General features: G+C 38.4%; 1 protein-coding gene across 7 annotated transcripts in view; it reads right to left on the bottom strand.

The window, feature by feature from the left end:
* Nucleotides 1–13,976, bottom strand: part of TP63 (tumor protein p63) — a 259,044-nt gene that overhangs the window by 6,680 nt on the left and 238,388 nt on the right. For 5 of the 7 annotated variants that reach the window (XM_032171896.2, XM_032171898.2, XM_032171901.2 and 2 more), the window contains 2 exons: nucleotides 4,015–4,172; nucleotides 1,100–1,244 (listed from right to left, as the gene is read on the bottom strand). In XM_032171896.2, the coding sequence (XP_032027787.1) occupies nucleotides 1,100–1,244; nucleotides 4,015–4,172 (303 nt within the window). Of the gene's footprint in view, nucleotides 1–1,099; nucleotides 1,245–4,014; nucleotides 4,173–9,139; nucleotides 10,574–13,976 lie in introns of those variants that run through there. The other 2 variants (XM_032171902.1, XM_032171903.2) reach the window with 1 other exon arrangement.

Below are 13,976 nucleotides of genomic sequence, written 5' to 3'. Positions count from 1 at the left end.
AAATCAACTATAAGGATTCCTGCAGATCAGCGATTATCATATGGTGATCTGTGGAATTCTAGGCTTCTGTGTAAGTGTCTAGAAACCATTGCAAAGGGTGAAAGGGAAGTCCAGTGTTCAGGTTCCTAGCTTTCTTGCTGCTTGGCTCTACACTTCAAAAAGAACATCTCTACTTTATTTGTTTTGTATCTGGGCTTTGTAAGAATGGTTCATGTGGTTAAGAAAAAAATTGTAGGCCTCTACTCCATGAAGTCATTCATGCCTTTTGATTTATGTCCTCCTCAGGATACAGATCCCCTTCCTTTTGGTGCTGGTCTGAGACTGATGATGATGCCACCATCATCCCAGAACAGACCCTGGGTGGAACAGGCCATGCACTTTGCCATCCCTGCGATTGACATAGCAGGAAAATCAACACAAATTGTTCCAGTAGCCAAATGAAACAATCATTCTGCACATGAAGCAGCAGAAGAAGATATACACTACGCAAGAAATCTGGGAACCTACTCTCGCCTCTGTGGGAAGCAAATCTTTCAGGCTTCATGCATTTCTTTCTTCTGCCTATCTCAACTCCTCTTTTCTGGAGTGTGCCCATTTCCCAAAGGCAGTGTAGTAGAGGCCATCAGTTTTTGAAAGTCCCTGTCATTTTGGATAACATTAAAACTTTTTATGGACATCCAACTCCAAAATAATGGTCCCACGGTGGCTGAGAGCTATGAGGATTAGAAAGAGGAAAAGGAGCAAGATAGCAAGTTTATTGCTCTTTTGGAAACCCAGCCCTGAGCACCAACTTGAGGGCCGCAATTGACAATGTAAAAATGTGAGAGAGGAGGAAGGGAGTAAGTGAAGGCGAGGGAAACAGACATGAAAACAATATGCCTATAAACAGACATTTTCCCTTGTTTCCATGCTGGTTATAGTAGTTTTCCTTGATAAAACATTGTTGACCACTCCACAGATCAGAGATAATAGTGACTGAACTCCAACCACAGGACTGCTGTCTTTCCTTCCAACTGTTTGATGAAGTATAACAGTATCCGCCCTCTACCATCCCGGGATGCTTAGGACAGGCCCCCAGGGGCACATGCTGTGGACTCACCTGACAATGCTGCAATCTGTGGGATACGGAGGTGGGGGGGTGCAGTGGGAGGTGGATGGCATGGAGAGTGGGGGAGCGAGTGCCTGGGTGGGGCTGAGTCCATTCATGTCTCCAGCCATTGGCATGTGGGTGCCCATCATGGGAACTGAACAGAAGCAGGAGGAACAAAAAGGGTTACTGCCATCATCATGTATCAGCATCCCAGTGGTACATCTTGTCTGGTTAAATTTTATCAAGGGCCTAAACTACCAGCCTTCCTTTTTAATCTTCTCTCTCACTACACCCCTTCAAGCAGCCTACATCTAGTCAAACAGAACAGTCAGACTCCAAACTAATTAGGTACCTCTTGACTTTTGTACCTTGTCCGAGAACAATCTCTTTCCTCCCTTTTCTCTACTTCTAATTCTCTAATTGCTAATTGCTCTTAATGTTAACATATTCTTCCTTGTATTTGCCTTCAAGGGTTATATTTCTGTCTCCCTCACTAACTTGTGCAAGCATAGAGATTAGATCTTATAGGTGTCTAGATTCCTACAGTCCCTAGCACAGTGCCTGGCACAGAGTAGGTGCTCAGTGAACTTAGGGTAAGTGGATAAACGCACAAATCTGTGAATGAAAGAGTGACCCTTGGAATATTTACTTGGGAATAGGAAGACTGACTTCAATATTTAGAAGGACTCATGTGCCTAATAAATGAGGATACAATTAAATATTCTATTACTTATGGTCCATTTTCAGGGTTGTATACAGGAACACCACCAATACTTACTGATATTTTACTAAACAATTAAGTGTAAACATTCACTGATAGAGAAAAAAAGTTTAATATCAATACTTATAAAATGAATTTTGCCTTCACGTCAAAAAGAACAAAATAATTTACTAAAAGATTAATGTAATTTGTTTCTACTTTAGTGAGTAGCAGTTTGCCTAGAAAAGGTCTTTGCCACTAACTAGCTAACTAAAGAGCATACCCTATCACATCTCAATCTGTTTCCCTTCTGAAATAATTGTAAAGTACAAATAAGAAAAAAAGTAGGCAAACTAAGTTATACAAATGTGAACCATCATCACTATTATCACAATTTTGTCATACCAAGAAGGAACTTGAAGACTCTAAGATGACACAAGAAATAAAATAAAGTTGAAAACAAGTGGTTTCTATTCTTTTTATGTCAAAGTAAGCCTGTCAAGGGGTCAGGTTTTAAGCCTTATGATGCATTTATCATTAGTGAGAGAGGGATCTCACTCTAAAGTCTACGTTTGCCATAATAGGCAACCACTCCAAACACACACACCTCTATCTCATCAAAATATGAATGTGTGGCCAGGCGTGGTGGCTCATGCCTGTAATCCCAGCACTTTGGGAGGCCGAGGTGGGTGGATCACCTGAGGTCAGGAGTTCGTGACCAGCCTGGCCAACATGGTGAAACCCTGCCTCTACTAAAAATACAAAAAATTAGCCGGGCGTGGTGGTGCACGCCTATAATCCCAGCTATTCGGGAGGCTGAGGCAGGAGAATCACTTGAACCTGGGAGGCAGAGATTACAGTGAGCCGAGATCGTGCCACTGCACTCCGGCCTGGGCAACAAGAGCGAAACTCTGTCTAAAAAAAAAAAAAACCAAAACAATCAATGTGTGCCATTAGACCACAGAAAGTCATAATCCTAGCCTCCCCTGATTTCTATCAGAAGAGACAACACTGAAATGCATACTTAGAGGTTTGATCAAAATAACCAGGATTTCAAAAGACAAGCTTGAGGGTACTGTTTTTTAGGTAGTAGGGATTATATGATATCCATGCAATGCTCAGTCTTCTGTATCCCCGAGGGTGTTATACAATCTCTTGCATTTTTACCACGACTTTTTTTTTCCTTCAAGTTTGTGTGTCCACTTTGCTAGATTTAGTCCTAGTGGAGAAGATAATTATATTTATAGTAAAGCTATATGCCAGTCATCATCCACTTGGAGGCCCAATTCTTACAGTGCCTTTTTCATTTGTACTTAGCCAATATGAGGAATGTGTGTGAGAATAAATAAAAGGCAGGTTCCTTTATAGGTCAGTTCCTTACTGACTGTGTCTGGGATAGAACAGGTGAGTTTAAAAGGCCAGGATTATGGAGTAACAGACATAAAATGTTAAGTATATATAGTGATAATTTTATGGATAGAAAATTAAGTATTAGAGAAGTAACTTCTTCATAATTAGAGGTATTTTTTCGTAGATTCCAGACGATAATCTACTTTTCTAGATTTTGAGACCGAGTCTCACTCTGTCACCCAGGCTGGAGTGCAGCAGTGTGATCTCAGCTCACTGCAACCTCTGCCTCCTGGGTTCAAGTGATTTTCATGCCTCAGCCTCCTGAGTAGCTTGGATTACAGGCATGCACCACCAGGCTCAGCTAATTTTTGTATTTTTAATAGAGAGAGGGTTTCACCATGTTGGCCAGGTTGGTCTCGAACTCCTGACTTCAAGTGATCCTCCCGCCTTGTTCTCCCAAAGTGCTGGGATTACAGGCGTGAGCCACCGTGCCTGGCCTATTTCTCTAGATTTTAAGTTCACTGCAACATGCTACTTTATGCATGTTGCATCCATTTCCTTTTGACTATTCCAAAGGCTGCAGGAGGTTAGTCTCCATCCAGGATAGCAGGAAGTAGACTGTTCTTTTCACAGAAATCCTTATCCCTACACTAAAGAAACATCCTTCCCTATCTCTACCAGTAGTATATTTTGCAATGAACGATAAACCTCAAAAGTGAAAGGTTCAGTCAGAAACCCAGGCCACTTCACTTTGATCTGATCTGTCCCACTGTGCCTCTCATTTAGCTTAAGAACATGCCTTTCCCCACCACAGAGTCTTGTCCTAGGCTAGCCTGTTCATCCTTCAGCCACAGCTAAAAGGAAATGCTCTTACTGTTGGCTCCCATGCCATCAGGAATGGTTGTAGGAGTGAGGGCGTTGCGCTGCTGAGGGTTGATAAGCTGGCTCACAGAAGGCAGCTTGTTCATGCTGTTCATTTTGTTCAGAGGTGGGGAGCTGTTACCATATGAAGATTGAGACTGTATTGAGGTCCTAGGAAGACAAACATGGAAATGATGGTGAGCACGGGACACTGAAGCGTGGGGACTATTGATTTTCAACAGGTCTCTGTTTAAAACATGGCCTCAAACCAAACATTTGAAAACATTCTTCTAGGATTAATGGTAAGAACTTAATTTTGTTTCCATCTGAGAATATTTCCTGAATAGGGAGAAACTGATTGCAAGGCTATCATCAAATTATATTTTTCCTGAATGTGCAGAGCACAAGGTTTAGTATTTCCTTTGAGAAAGAGAAAATTCTTGCCTCCTCTTTTCCCTACAATTATTTTCTCCATTCCCTTCTCCTCTTTTTCCTTCAACTGAAATACGTTTGAAAAGCAGTTAGGGAAAAGAATTGAGCAAAGACTTAAAGGTTGACAAAAAACATGGATATCCCACCCTCAAACTGCAGCTAAGGCATTCCATTTGTAGCTTTCTGCATATTCCATTTGGGATATGCAGAAGATGACTACAAAGCCAATCAAACTGGGCATTTGGCAGCTCATCCTGCCGTCATGCAGAGGCCCCTACTTGGAAACATGCATTTTCAACAGAGATGTTCATGATGTATGAGAGAACCTACTGGAATGTCAAAAGCATTTCTACACAGGAGAAGGCTGAAGCCCAAATAACTATTCTATTGACTTTCCAAAAGTCTCCTGGGAGAAATGAAAAAAACAAAGCAACATAAAATTTTCCATTCAGCATGATTTTCAATTTGGAAAGTTACTAGAACTCGTTTGTCATATTATATCTTACAGATAATATTCCCAACTCAACTGTCATTCCTGATGTTTTATCTTAATATAAAAACTAGTGATGTGTACCACAATGAGAGTCACAAAGTCAGAGCTGAAGCCTTCCTCTGTCATCTATTAGGATGCTATAGATGCCCATGTGAGCTACTTAACATCCTGGCCTTTGTTTTCTCACAAGAAAACTATGTAAACTACATACATTTACACTTGCTGCATGAGGCAGATGTTTGAGTTAATAAAACTTAAGGCGTGGTCCCCATCTCTGAGACACTCATAGAGTAGTGGAGGCAATGGATGTAATAATCCATCCTACCTTATACGGCTATGATGAGAACTGAAAAAGAGAAGATGAGGAAGAAATGTACAGACTATGCAGCATCTACATTATAATTACTGTGACCACAGAATGAAGACTGGACTTTGAGCAAGTTTCTAGTCTGTTATGGGAAAGCTCCCCTTTAACAATTCTCAAACAAAACGAATTATGTTGTTCCTGTTTACCTTTTCCCTGTCACAGCCATATTTACATTAGAGGGGACATAAATTTTTTCTTTGAGTTTTATCTGCGTATATATGTATAATTCAAATTTTGGAGGCTCTGTAAATGGACCCAGGTTCCAAGCCTATATGGCATAATATTTGAAAAAATTATTTTAAAAATGGCCCTAGCACTTAGGTGCTGCAATCGTAGGGATGGTCTTCGAAGCTGCCACTCTACATTCTCTCCATAATTACATGAAAATAAGGAAGGCTCCATTCCATGTCAATGGGGAGCCACAGCTAAATGAATGCAAACAATATGCTGTATTTTAATATGTATAAATTATGTCAATTAATGTAAATTAACAATTCAGGTGTATTTTACAATCACTGCCTTTAAGGTAGGAGGGCACCGACTTTTCTCTTTACCCTTATCAAATACTCACAATTACAGATCCACATTGTATATATATACTGGTGTTGATACAATAAATCCTCCCAACTATAAAACATTTCAGGTTACCGAACTCTTCTTTGTACATTTTCTGAATGATTGTCACACCATCCTTGTGGAGCAGGTCATGGTATAGCAGGGCAGAGATGGACAGAAATTACTATTCCAAATATACATATGGGTAAATATAAGGTTCTAAGAAAAAACATATGCCCAAGATCACATGTTGCTAAATGGATGCATTAAGGGCAGAACCAGGTCTCCTGGCACCTATCGTGTTTTCTAGGTTATGGGGACAAGAAATAGATGAAGTAGTAAGAGAAATGTAGGAGACCCAGATGGAAAAGGGGTAAAGGAGGCAACTCCAGCTACTGCCAAGCACTTCTGAGTCCACTCCGTCCCTGTGGGGGAGCCTTTCCAGAGTCAGCACATATGGCTATACTTAGGATCATCCATTAGTCCACATCAGAGTATAGGAAAGCATAGGGCAAAGCAGTAAGGAGATTCTCTGCCGGCTGATGTTTCTTCAATTTCAACTTCTCTTTGCTCACTGAAAAGTACCTAAGACTCCAGGTAGCCCATATTCCTGATGCAGTTGGTCCTCTGTAACCTAAGGAGACCTCTCTCTCTGTCCCTCCTCAAACCAGTCAAACGTACAGCAAGAGCTAATAGAAAGCAGTGTTTGAATCACTAATATCCACAATTAGAAAAATAAAAATACATTGAAAAGTTTTGCATTTTTTTCTGGACACTCAGAGTAAATTCCTTCTTACAATTCCTGTTATAACCTCCTGCTTTCTTTAGCTTGTGGTTATTATTTTTGACTATTTTATTAGTTCATTTACCATTTTTCATCATAAGCCACTAATTTGAGGAGGGTAGGTCAGAAACCACAGATGAAGAAAGAAGGAACATGGATTTTAAGTCAATCAAAACATCTGGGTCTAACACAAACTTAGTGACCGGGTCTAACACAAACTTAGTGACTGGGTCTAACACAAACTTAGTTTGTCTTCTGGATCTAACACAAACTTAGTGACGCAGGATGTTGTACAAGTTTCTTGAGCCTCATTTTATTAACCTGTAACCTAGATATTATACCTACTCTAGAAGATTTCTATTAAGAATGAGATCATGTAACAGCCCTGGACAGGGGCCAGTGATTTGTAGGTGCTCAGGAAACATCAGCTTCTTAGCTTCTTTCACTGTTTCCCTCCAGACTCAAATATTTCACACTCTGATATGTGGCCCATGGCATAGAAGATAACAATGTAAGAATTAATAGGAGGAAGTGGCCAGAGGTGAGTTGGATTCTTAATTGAACATATCCAGAAATGAGGGTGAACAGTTGAATGGGGTTAACAGTCAGGACAGGTCAGAAATTCGGAATGCCTTCCCTTTAATATAAAAGTGAGTTTTAAAGCCACAAGGAAGGGGAGCAAGGTAGTCTGTCTATTATTAATTTCAAAATGACCGAACTAGAAGAAGCATTCTGATAACTACATACTGTGAAAAAGGAAGCAAGGCTGAATAAACTCAGCCGACTTGAAAGCCTTGAAGAACAACCATTTTTTAAAAAATTACAAATTTAATATAATAGTTCTTAAGTGAAATATTCCCAAAATTTCTGGAGAAACTAAAGAGAAGGAAAATGTGTTCAAAAGAACAACAGGACCTGTACCATTCTGGTTTTCTTGCCTACACTCTCCTCTCCTATCCAAAACCCAGAAAAGTAAGAATCCAGCTGTCTGCAGAAAAAAATCATAAGGTGTATACCTCAGGTTGTTTCCTCTAGAGCCTCACGAGATTTTTCTAAGAATTCAGTGTACCAGAGATGTAGAAAATCATATTTCGTGTATTTCTAGTTTTGAAGAAAAATCCTGGTGAAGCCAAGTTCCAGTTCTTAACTTTAACAATATAAGCTTCTGTACAGTTTCCGAAGAATAAAATTCAAAATCGAAAAGCGAGAAGTGGTTTTAGGACATATAGGACTTAAAATCAGGTTTTCTGGTTCCAACCCTAGTGACTATCTATGCGGTAGAATATCAAAATTCCCGCACAGACACAAGTTACACTATCTACCTCCTAGACACCTAGAATTCCACTAGATTCCTTCTTTTGGCTAAAATCCTCCATTGCTGATTAAAAAGCAACTCTCTAGTAGGATTTGGTGATAGCTTAGGCTAAATCTATTTCAACAAACCCTTTCTGGAGTAAAGAATTTGGGAGCAGAAAGGGATACTGAGGGTGGAGCAGAGCATTCTTGTTATGAGAAAGATCAGGAAAAAAAAAAAAAAAAGGAAAAACATGGACCATCAGAAAAAGAATCGTATCTTCTCTCAATTTTAGCCAGCACTGCCTACCTGTGACCCCTCTCTCTAGCTGGGTTATCCGGCTTCTAAAGACGGTGCAGCATTTATTCTCTAGATGGGAAAACTGTAATTTTCTAATATTTTCCATCATTTCAAATATGTGCATTTATATACAAGTCACTATAAACACATCAAAAACTTACTTAAAAATAGGCTGAAAGAAAAGAAAAACCCTTTTGAAAGAAAAGCGAATATCAAAAAACGAAACATACTCACAAATCCTTTAAGGGCTTTGTGAATCAAAGTTATTAGACCAATTGAAAAACACTTTGCAAATATAACAGGAGCGTCTGGTTTTACTAATATACTTTTATCTCAAATATAAAGTTTTTCTGAAATATTTATCTAAAATACTAGTTTTTTTTTTTTTTTTTTTTTGGTTAGAACTTCTTATGAAACTTTTAAAAGCAATCATTCAGGGCTAAAAACATATTATAACTAAAAAAAAAATTGGACAATAGGTTCCACTGTTGATTTCTGGCCAAATATTTGCTAATGTCTATGTCACAGAAGCCATGTTATTTAAAACATTTGGATTTGATTGAAATTCACTTTAGTAAATTTGGCAAATTAACATACAACTAGAGGTTTGTCAGGAATGTCAATAAATGAGTCTATGGTGCCTGGCTTCCTATGACAAACTTTAAAACTCACAGGGCTAAAGTATTTTTTTTAAGTTAGTTTAGGCATTTTAGTTCATTGTTACGATTGATGACCTTGATACAGCGTGTCTTAAATAAAAACACCAAATACTGACAGAAGAAATGTACATAGGAACAAAGTGATGATTCTATTATTCTTGTTCCTTAGACCTACGCATGCTACTTCAAGCACTTACATGAGAATATTCTAGTATTTAGTGGGAAAAAAGTGAGAGAGACAGAAACAAAAAAACTGCAAGATAAACCAAGATGCAAAAGTTTATTGAAAATTAAAATCACACATCCACAAAAGCAACAGCCTCAATAACAAGAAATCATTGTCTTGGTGACAGAAAATACAGTGCTGGTGACTGGGTGTGGGAAGTTGGAGGGGAGGAACATTTTTAAAGTCTTTATGCTATTATCTTAAAATATGTTTTTAAAATGGAAAGAAACAGAGATTCTCTAAAGTTTTGAGTAAAAAAAGAAAAGTAGTCTACCCTTTCAATCTTTAATTTCCAGTCCAGGAGTGCTGATTTTAACACGTCTGCTTGGATCTCAGTTACTCAAAACATAAGTCTCCTGGCTAAATGCATTGAACAGTATCAGTAGTATGGCTGGTTTTATGGTAGGTAGGCTTGAGGGACAGAAGCTCTAATTAAGCAAATTAATCACAGATTTTGTGACAGGGCTTTAAATTCTATTTTGAGCTTTGAATAATGGTAAACAACTATGTAAGGGCAATATTACTGGGGTGGATTTGTCTTTCTATTAAAAGCACAAAATGAGTTCACCTGCTATGGGGGCCAAACAACAGTTTTTTTGGTAGTAGGTCTTCCAGGGTTTCATGTACAAGAAAAACTTTAGCTTAACAGATGCCAACATACAGTGGCAGAGGCAGGTACACAGCATTAAGAAATGTTCTACCTACACATGAGGGGAGGATACAAATAACGCAAGTTCTCACAAAGAACTCTCCACCCACGAAGTTGATTACTTTTGGTAATGATCACCTCGCTGCCCAGCAGTACACTTGACACCTTCGTTTCTTACTACTTGCAATATTATTACATGACCAGCATTAAAAGGGTCTGACTGAGTCTCTCAGTCACCTACAACTTATTACGCACAGACAATAACAACTTTTTTCTCCTTTTCTTAAAAAGACATCTTAAGTTTGAGACCTGCTCAAAAGCTTCCCTATGAATTTTAGAAAAACAACAGAAGAAAACAGAAAAGGGTTCCAATAAACATCTTAATGCCCCTTTCCCCACCTTACCCCTCCCTCCCAGGAAACAACAGACAAACACAGTGGTTCCTCACCCACCAATGGCCGGTCTAAGGATACAAAATCTGCAGAAAACAGCCTTTCTTGTAAAGTTTTGAGTCCCTTCAAAAGATTCTCTCACTAGTGGCTTTGTGCCTTTGAGCAGTTGGGTCTCTGAGCCAAAGTGTCTTCAAGTCCTGTTTATGAGGGCTAGATACACACACACACACACACACACATACACACACACACTCACATATACACATGGAAATACAACACACACACTTAAAATATAGAGATAGGGCTCTATGGGTACACTGATTGGTTTGGGGGGTTGGAATGTCTAAAGAAGACGTCAGATTGTTTTGGAGTTTCTCTCCGGGGCTCCACAAGCTCATTCCTGAAGCAGGCTGAAAGGAGACTGCAGAGAGGAACCAGAGAAAAGAAAAAATGAAGGCTTAGGACTTCATCTATGCAAATCAATTGAATACAGAAACACACTCCTTATACCTTCATGATCATAGTATAGACAGAAGAGAGTGCCTGAAAAGCTATTTTTGTTCTTCCAATTTATCTTCTTTTACAATTACTGAGACTTCTCAAGATTTTTATGAGGAAGAAATGGGATAAGGCTATAGTAGTTAAGCAGAAATAAACATCAGAATCACTTGTGAAACTTATAAAAATGCATTTTCCTGACTCTCTTCCAACATAAGCTGGCGTCCAGGAAAACATATTTTTAATAAGTTACCCAAGGCGAATCAGTAGAGGACCTCTGAGATAAGGTAGATCAAGGTATTTAACACAGTGATTAGCATATGGTTTACTGGACTCAATTTAAAAAAGGAATGAAGAAAGGAGAATAAACTTTAATCTTTTGTAAAATGTCATCTGGTCAATTATTATCCCTCATTACAGTTCTTGTCTAGCCCAAGTGTGAGGTATGGAGAAATATGATATTATCAGAATGGGGCCTGTGTCATCATGCATTTACAAAGAACTGTTTAATGAGTATTTTGAATATTCCCAGATTGAGATGGATAAATACCTTAATCCTTTGAGTAACAAACTCAGCCTATAAATGCATATATCAAACCCAAGAAAGCAATTTTTTGCATTAATTAAGAAATTATTTACGCCACAAGGATGCCAGAAATAAACCCTTTTATTTTGCTAAAAGTTGGGCAATCTCATGAACTGTTTGGAAATTGTTTCCCAGATTGGCTTCTTGAATCACATTTGGCTAGGCCTGTCAAAGGAACAAAGCCATTTTTATTTGCTTAATGCTAGGATTCAGTAAACCATGTCACCAGCAAGAATTGATATCATCTTAACAGAATATGCCCGAATAAAAATGGATAGGGAAGCAACGTACAGCCAACTAAAGACCTATAAGACCTAGGACTGAGCCTGATTCTGCAATGAGGTGAGAGAAGTTACAAAAGTAATTTAATCTATCTGAGTTTAATTAGTCGTCTTTTTTCTTCATTACCAATTCAGAGATAATAAATCTCTGCCCTGAAAACTTCATAACTATGAAATTCAAAAGTAAACTGTAGGCTGGGCGCGGTGGCTCACACCTGTAATCCCAGCACTGCGGGAGGCCAAGGTTGGGGTGATCACAAGGTCAGGAGTTTGAGACCAGCCTGGCCAACATGGTGAAACCCCGTCTCTACTAAAAAAAATGTATATATATAAAAATACAAAAATTAGCCAGGCATGGTGGCAGGCACCTGTAATCCCAGCTACGGAGGAGGCTGAGGCAGGAGAATTGCTCAAACCCAGGAGGCAAATATTGCAGTGAGCCGAGATCATGCCATTGCACTCCAGCTTGGGTGACAGGGCAAGACTCTGTTTCCAAAAAAAAAAAAAAAAAAAAAAAGGAAACTGTAAAAGCTCGTGTAGTTCCATAATAACTATAAGGGTGAATCATATGAAATTATCAATATTCGTCTGTTTTTAACCTATAAAGCTGGCAATTTCAAACAGATATTCTGGACACGTGGAGGATTTCTCTGTTAAACCTAGAAATATGGTGTTGACATTTTCTATCAGTTTGGAGACTGTGTACCTTTCTCTCTTCTACATTGATAATCCTGAAAATACTGCCTGCTTCTCTCTCAGATACATGAATCTGAGAAAAACATATCAATACTCTTGATGATAACCATCGCCAAACAAGTTTAAAGATACAGGACTTTAAACTGAATCTACAAGAATAAATACCAAGTAACTAACAACGGAGTCAGAAAAACGTGCCAGGCACAGTGGGGTGTGCCTGTGGTCCACAGTTACTTGGGAGGCTGAGGCAGGGGATCGCTTGAGCCCAGGAGTCCAAGTTCAGCCTGGGCAAAATAGCTAGACCCCATCTCTAAAACAATCATACAAAAAAAAAGACAGAAAAATGGAAATAGATGTTTAAGTTTTATAATTAACTACTGACTTAACTGCCAATGAAGCAAAACACAACATTACAAAGAGCTCTATGTTCTAAATCTGATTCTAGTCTTAGCTTTATTATAAACTGGCTATAAAAATCACAGAGCCTCAGTTTATCCGGCTATGGTGTGAGGGGCTGGAACCATGGACTTGAAGATCCTGCTTTGTTCTAATAATCTCTGACTTGTGTTACTAATGAGCCACAATTGTCAAGTAATCATAAAAGAGAAGGAAACACTAAGGGCTCATCAGGATGTCACAGATCTGTTTTATCATTTAAATAAAATTCATCCTGTAGAAGCTCAAAAATAAATTTCCAGAGGAAAGTAAGATCTAGCCGAAGCAAAACTGTTAACAAAGTGATGTCAGCCTCACTTTTACGCTGGAAGCCAAGAATAAGGGAAAACTATTAAAAAATGAAAAAAGAAATAGTGCTGTTCAGAAGTACAGAAGTCAAAACATTGCTAAATAGGTCTCAAGAGGCTTCTGCAAAGCTGCCTTAAGCATTGATGCCCCTTGATAATAGGATGGCAAGAAGTCTAAAGATAGGGTCCGATTTGTCTTTCTATTAGATTCTGGGATCAAGATACATAACTCTCTATATTTATTCCAATGTATGCGAATCAACTAAAATCACATTTCTTCATAGTGTAAAGCCTACTTGTATCCATGACAATTTGATTCACAGCAACTCTGTAAAGTTTATCTTTGATAAAGCCTATGATCATGAAGGTAAATGCGAAGACATTTTTTAAAAAGGAAAAACCATGCACAAATGAAAAGCAGGCAGAAGAAAACACATAGCGGGAACCTAATAGGAGCAATTAAAGTAAAAATATTGTAGTGCCACCTTACAGAAAGTACATCCTCTTCCCACTAATTTTCCCTCTACTATAAAGAAAAATACAAAATCGATTCCTTACCAGCATAAAATGGGTACTACATTTTTGGAAAGAAAATCACAGGCTATTATAGGTATTTTCCAAGCTGATTTATTCTTTTCAAATGATTGCCAGGAAATTAGATTTTCGTTTTTCTTTGTTTAGTCATTCATGCTCTTTCTTGGAGATTTGCATGAAAATAAGAGCTAAAAAAACTCAGCTGAAGAATTCAACTGAAGGATTTATATAGATGAATATCAATCACTGGAGACCCATGTATATATAACGTTACAAAGACATAATTAGACTAAATGTCTATATTTTGCAAAGATTTAATTTTGCAGTCTGTTAGATTTCCATGCACAAGTTATCACAGCTGTGAGATACCAACTCAAAAACATGCATATAATACATTTAAATGAACACACCAGGGAACTATGAAGCTACTAGTTCTTCACTATCTATCTGTGGCCACATATGCAAAGAAGTGTAAATATGTCCCTA

The sequence above is a fragment of the Hylobates moloch genome, unplaced genomic scaffold, assembly GCF_009828535.3.
Source record: "Hylobates moloch isolate HMO894 unplaced genomic scaffold, HMol_V3 SCAFFOLD_13, whole genome shotgun sequence".
In the NCBI taxonomy this organism is placed as follows: Eukaryota; Metazoa; Chordata; class Mammalia; order Primates; family Hylobatidae; genus Hylobates; species Hylobates moloch.
This window is presented reverse-complemented; position numbering and strand designations above follow the sequence as displayed.